Source organism: Eupeodes corollae, chromosome 1, assembly GCF_945859685.1.
Source record: "Eupeodes corollae chromosome 1, idEupCoro1.1, whole genome shotgun sequence".
In the NCBI taxonomy this organism is placed as follows: Eukaryota; Metazoa; Arthropoda; class Insecta; order Diptera; family Syrphidae; genus Eupeodes; species Eupeodes corollae.
The window spans coordinates 95,542,556-95,549,877 of NC_079147.1; the positions used below are offsets into that span (position 1 = coordinate 95,542,556).

The 7,322-nt window shown below is 30.0% G+C and overlaps 1 protein-coding gene across 1 annotated transcript; it reads right to left on the reverse strand.

Annotated features, from left to right (window-relative positions):
• Nucleotides 1-2,101: 2,101 nt before the first annotated feature.
• Nucleotides 2,102-4,153, reverse strand: LOC129941775 (homeotic protein ultrabithorax-like). Its single transcript, XM_056050503.1, has one exon. The coding sequence runs from the start codon at nt 2,792-2,794 to the stop codon at nt 2,102-2,104; it is 693 nt and encodes a 230-aa protein (XP_055906478.1). The 5' UTR covers nt 2,795-4,153.
• Between the last annotated feature and the right edge of the window lie 3,169 nt (nt 4,154-7,322).

A 7,322-nucleotide genomic window follows, 5' to 3' on the forward strand; every position in this document is an offset into this window, starting at 1 on the left:
TTTAGTCAAGTATTTTTTTCTAACAATTGTAATTTTCATTAAGTTATAGTATTCTTAAAAAAAATCGGTTTAATTTTTTAAACAACAAAATTGCTGATTTTACAATTGGTATTTTTGAAATTAATTTTAAAATATTTACAATTTAACTGTTAAATCTCGAGGAAAGACAATGTATACAATTTTCAAATAAATTATATTGAATTTTCTCTGAAAAACTTAGCGTTAAGTAGCCGCTTTCTTGATTGCTCAAGGTATTTGAAGAATGGCTCATTTAGAATCCAAGTTTTGAAACTGGCGAAATATGGTTTACCCATTTCGTGTGTTGCCCTAACGTTACGTTTGTCAGATTATCGAAACACTATTCAAGAAATATTTTTTGTAATTATGAGTTTCAACAGAACAAAATTTCGATTCGAATCAAAAATGAGACTTCGAATAGCCTCAAAGAAGTCAAGCATTTTTTTGTTTTGAAAAAGGTGAAATTTCGAACTTCCTTGTAGGCGGATAAATTTTTATTAACCGTCGAAAAATATTTTTATGTAGTTTTTTATTTGAATGAAAACAATTGTATATCTTTTTAACTTTGATATTTTAAAATTAATTAATTCTCTAAATATACAAGAATGTACTAAAGGCGACGTTTTTTACATATTTTTGGTAATTGTTAAAAACTAATTTTTAGTACCATTTTTGAATAATTATGTTTATTATAAATTTTCACTCGAATTTTTTTGAAACCAAACATTTTAAAATAATTGTTTAAACCAACAATTAAGTTTTCTTAGGGTGAATTCACACACATACATTTTTTAATTTTAATAAGTTCTTAAAAATTCTACTTCGCTCTTATTTTATACCTACAAGTAATTGTAGGTATAAAATGTTTTTCAGAAATGTTGTTTTCTTTTAAATACTTAAACTTGTCTTAAAAAAATCAAAATGGAATTATTTTTATTTGATGACTTTTTCTTAGACGTTTGATTTACCAAAAAGAAAATAAATCTTTTTTCCACTTTTTTAAAAATGTATGGCAATATAAGTAAAGCTTCTTCAAACTTACGGCGGCATTTTTTCACTGCATAATTGTCTTTTTTGACTCAATTTTTCATCATGTCTAGACTTAGGTACCTAACATCAACATCATGCTTTAGAACAATTATAAAATTCCATTTAACTGAACTAAATTATTCTAATACTGAGAAAATAGGGCAATACATATTTTTAGTCCCTTTAACTTAAAAGTTTAACTAAAGTTATGAGGTTTTAATTAAGTTTAAGAAAAATTAAGTTTTCATTGCTTTATCTTATGGGATTCGAACTTAATTTCTAATTGGAAATAAATGCAGTATATCTTCAATTGTTTAATTTTGAGCATTTAATATAAAATAAAAGTTTAATATATTGTCCTTCAAACTTGAACCACCTTAAAATAAAATGTATTATACCTATTGCATTATTTACGACTTTGGTAAGGCTGCTTTTTAAAAGATTTTAATTTTAAAACTCTTATAAACCTGCCTAGGAATGTACCTTCCTACATTTAATTCATTTAAAATAACAAAGCAGTTAAGAATACCTAGGAATTTTTAAAATTCTTAACAAGGCGTCTTAACCTGAAATATCAAGGCCCCTTTAAAGCAGGTATAGTAAAAAGGTTTACATAGGTGCTCTTGCACACTTAATAACAAGTTACATCTGTAGAAAATCACAGATATTAACCATTAAGGAAGCTTCGATCTTGGAATGATATAAACTACACCTTGCACAATAAATCCACAATCAGTTTAAAATAGCTCCATCATGGACCAAGGCAGAAGATAAAACAAAAAAAAATCATATAAGAAGCCTGAAGACGACTCATGAAACGTAGGTAATTGATTTAACCACAAAGCCCATCAAAATCGCAACTTCAACTCGATGATTTGATTCAGCATGAAGCATGTAAGAAGTTTGCATATTTCCTATAACCTGAATTACGCTCGAAGCACAAAATAATTTGATTGATCTTGGACTCTTTTTTTTTCTTTGACCATCTTTCTTTTTATTTTGATTCCCTACCTAAGTCGACTGTTTGACATTAAAAACGAAGTTGATGGAAATTTTAAAATAAACTTATTTTATGTAGATATGTAGACTCACCTGCTATAGCCATCCATGGGTAAAATGTGTGATTGCTAGCTTGATGTAAACTACTTGCTGCAGTTTGTGCAGCAGCAGCTCCCGAAATTGTACAATTCGCATTCCATGCACTACCCGCTGCAACAGCACTTGCTGCTGACCCGCCACCACGATGGCTAACCGGACTACCACCAGACGTATCTAAATAGCCGCCAACTCTTGAATCTGGTGTACACGCCGATGGTCGCACTGGTATCGAGCTATTTTGTCCTGCTCCACTGCCTGCACCACTGCCATTGCCGGCGGATCCACTGCCACCGCCACCTCCACCACCACCCGCACCACCTCCACCGCCATTCGCACTTGTATTCCATATATCCTTATAGCCATTTGTATCGCCAATCGAATTAACACCTTTAAGGCAGTCTTGTTTGTAGGCTCCGTCATAGATTTTATTGCAGGCTGCCGTTATACTGGCATCGTAGGGTGAATCTTGGGTGGAACGTTGCAGATGATGATTGGCATATGGTGACATACCCAATGATAATGGAAAGCCTCTGTATGCGGCTGCTGCCGCTGTTGCTGTTTGATCGTGATGGGCCGCTGAGCCCATACCCATGCCCGTCGCCTGATGCGGGTGGCCATAAAAGCCAGATTGCTCAAAATATGAATTCATACTGCTTGTGGTAAGAATTTTGGCGGCTTTTTTAAAAAACACTTAATGGGGTTGAAAAATTTATAATAAATTTAATTTTTTTAAGAAAAAGAAATTTTAATTCTTTTTCACACTTGTTTTTGTGTTAATAAGGTTTTTTTTTCTTTTATTTGGTTTTTGATCGCGAGGAGTTTAAAGTTTAAGTCGAGACACAAACCAATTCACCACACCTTTTTGTTTTCGTTTTTATTCTTATGGTCACTTTTGGAAGGATATTTTTTCTTTATTGGCAGCAGAGAACAAACAGTTTTGTTTTTATTTTTTTAAATTTATTTTATTTAATATTATTTTAATAAAATCATATTGCACTTGATTTTTATATATTTATTCATTGAGTAAAATATTTTATTTTATTTAAAATTTTTCAAAAAAAAATGTTGAAAATATTTTGCACTTCACATAAACTTTAAATGCTTTTATTTTTGTTGCACTTGTTCACATAACCGTCAGCTACAGGTTTAAAAACTCTTTCTTCTATGTTCGCACTTCACTGTTAATTTTAAATAATTCTTATTTATTTAAATTCATTGTTTTAAAAATAAAATAAGTATTCAAAAAAATCACTATTATTTTTTGTAAATTTTACAAACACAAATTATTAAACAAATTAAATTATCTCAAAATATTCACCGTTAATTTATGTATCTTTATTAAATTTGTATACCTATAAAGATAGATAGATATATTTTTTTCAAATAATAACAATAATAATTGCGGTTAGCGGTTCTTATTGTTGCTTGCTTTTGTTTGATGTTAATTTATATATATTATTGTTATATTAATTTTTATTTTTATATTTATTTTTATTTGGTTTTGGCAATGAAAATGAGAGCCACAATAATAATGATGATGACGATTCTATACGACGTTGATGATGATGATAATAGGCAATAATAGTAATAACAATAATAATAATCTATAAAAAGAGCGCGCGCCTGATCTTAACCGTTGCCATCGAACGAATGTGATTTGGTTTCTCGCAATAATACGATTTTGGTCTGGTTAAAGATACAAAAGCGACCAGCAGCGCGACACACAGCAAAAATACGGCTACGGCTACGGCGACGACGATGACGATGACGACCTAAAACTGTGCGATAAACTGAATACTGAAAAACTCGATTTCGTTTCGATTCTATGGTTGGCTTGTCTGTCAGTCCGGCCCGGTTCGGTTCGGCTCGGTCTCGGTCTCGTACTTGTGCGTTGTTTGTGCCAGTAGGTACTAAAGTTTTAAACTCTCAGATACAATATACACGTTCTAATAGGTGAAGGCGACGAGCGACGAGTCAGAGTGGTTGTATCTCGTAATTTCGTTTGTTCGTATCTCTATCCACCAGATACCGTTCTCGTTTTCGAGAGCTGAGCTGTGATGTGGTGGTGGTGGTAGGTAGTTCTGGTGTTGGTAGAGAATTCGTTCGGATGAACTTTGATGTTGTGTTGTGTTGTGCCTAAGTTGCATTCTACAGCTTGCTGCTGATAGGAAAAATTCAATTCTCATAAGGAATGAACTTTTGGTGTTCATTTTTATTCCAACTCGGTGCTGTTTGTAGGGAAAATCCTTTTCTCTTTCGCTCTCAAGTGTTTTCTGGTGAAATTTGTGGGGCGAATGGAGTGAATCTATCACTTTTTTTTCATCTTTTTGGTGGTTTGATAGAGCGCAGATACATTTTCTGATACCAATACCATCACAATTGAAATTCGAAAGATGAATTTGCTTAAATGAATAATTTGAGGAACATTGAGTGTAGTTTTTTTGAAAACTTGAGTGGGTTTTCAGTATGATTTTTTCTTTTGGGGTATATTTTCGACGAGGTACTGTTTAGTTGTATCTTTTTTGAAGTAGGAATAAAAAAGAAGTAAAACTAACCATCATGCTTTGCTGTGAGTCTGAACTGAAGAGGCGAAAAGTGTTTTAACCTGTGTGCTGGTTTGTTTGTATAGCAGTAGTATAAAATATAAGAAGGATCTTTTTTTTTATTCTTATAGGTTGAATTATCTACGAATAATTTTTAAGTGCACATTCGGGCAATCGCCGAGACCACATTAAGGGCATTGTAAAATCTTCCATTAAGATTAATAAATGAACTCATTTTCCGCGGACTATAGATACTTGTATACTTATAGAGGTAGAGAGTTGAAGTGGGAGGTTTGAAATTCAAGAGATGTTGGTTTTATTTGAAGAAATCTAGAGACATCAAGGAAGGAGTCTTGAACGGGGGTTGGAATTGTTGGATTAGAAGATAGTTTTTCGCTGATTTCAGTATAAATGTACATAGAGTAGGTTTTGTGATATAGGAAGAGAGGGAGGTAGGTGTAGTTAAATAGCTAATACAGTTCGATTTTTTGTATTTCTATTTTTGCTTTATTTTTTTTTTAACTTGGACAACAAGGAAGCGATTTTTGTTTGAAGTTGTTTATTTAGTAGATTTTTGTTATTTTTTTCTTTCTCTTAGTTTGTGTGCTATGATGTTTTTTGTGTGTTAACATTTTAACATTATTGTTTAACTTGACAGACGCAATGATTCAAAAGTTTTTTTTTCGGTGCTGTGATTATTGCATTCGTGAGAAAGAAAAGAAGAATTTTCTTAAGTAGGTTGTATCTAGGTTGTTTGTGAATTGAAATAGATTTGGGATGTGTTCATATGGTTAATCTTGTCAAAATGAATGTTATAGAAATGTTGAATTAAAGTTATAGGTACTGTGTTAGTTTCTTTACTAGCCAAAAATTACCAAAATAGCTATTAACGATTAAAGAATTTTTAAGACTATTAAAATACTTTGAATTACTTCTGATAAAAAAATGGAATCATTTTGTTCAATATATACCTAAGTTTGAAAAAGTTAAATTTAAATTGGTAAACGTGATGCAAAATTTATTTTCATGACTTATCTACATAAAGAATTGAATTGCATTTTTACTTATGATTATTACTGTTATATAAAGCACCAATACAAGTAAGTAAAGAGCCTTTGAAGAAACAGTCACTAATAGCTATCTACTAATAATTTTTGAAGTATCTACTTCTATCTTTTCTTTGAGAATAAACATAGGATTTGTTCTACTATACAAGAACCCTGATATTGCGGGAAATGTGGTTTAACATGAATCTTTCTAGCTAAAGAAACAAAGAAATATAAAATAGATAGGTTTTTTTTGAACGAATTAAGCAAAACCAAAAAATTCATACAGTTCTCAGAAAAAATTAAAATAAAGTCAAATTTTGTGTTTTTGGAATATAAACTATAAGGAATAAAATGAATCTTCAGGATCATTTCAATCCAGTTTCCTAAGACCGACCGCTTAACATTATATAAATAATTAAGATATAATTGATGAATTTAAAAAATACTCATTTCTAAAATTTGATTCCTTAAAATTGTGCTGGATTAATAAAACAGGAAATACATATAATTACATATATTTACTTTTCTATTGTTCTACTTAATTTTTCCATAAATTCTCTATTTCAATATAATATTTAATTTAATGATTTTTGTATACGAAAACTCGTTTCGGTTATTTACTTGTCTGTTAAAATTAAAAAAAAAAAGAACAATTTTTCAATCCTTATCAAAATTGTGTTTTTATTTTGTTATGTTTCTTGATACTTTATTTTTGTAATCATTAAAGTTTTATATCGTGTTTTTTCAATAATAATATTTTCAAAAAGAAATACTGTAAATGACTTTATTATGTCTACAAATAAATTTTGCAGTAAATTGTTAAGAAACTTAGTAGTAACTTCCTTCTTCGAAACGAGATAAAAAACATTTATTTTATTATTTAAAATGAAAGAATGACGTTTTAAAACTTTTGTATTGAAACTACCTACGAAACTCATTGTTTTCTACAATGAAGGTAAGTTTTGAGCACTATGTAAAAAAAAATATTGTCATTGTTATTTAGTACTGCTTTCAATTATTTATTCTTAGACGTTTGCAGGACGTAGTCATATGATGAAGAATATTAAAAGATGAACGTTTACTTGATATTTCATTTTCATATTTCATATTTTTAAATTCATATTTCACATTAAGATTTCAAGCCTATTATTTGTGAAGGCTTTCGTTCGAGAATTTAAAATTTAGTAGATACAATTTTAAAATTATAGTTCACAATATTTTTTTTTAAACTGTTTTTGCTGTTGTTTTTTTTTTTTAATTTTTAGTATTAATTATAACCCTAAGCATCATTAGTCAGATGCATTAAAAGTTGATATTTGCATGTGTTAGTTTAAATTAGTCTTCCATAATTGTAATAGGTTGTGAGTTCAATAAGTGAGTGGCATGGACAAAAAATGTATGTTCAGATTGCTGGCAAGCAAGTTGCATCAATACAAAAATTCTTAGCGGATTTCAAAAAAGTTAATCGGTTGTACAAATAATCAGGTTGACGAGACATTATAATACTGTGCAGCTGAATAAGAGTATTAAACTTATAACAAAAGTTTCTAGATTCCTAGCAAACATTGCAAATTCAATAACTGAG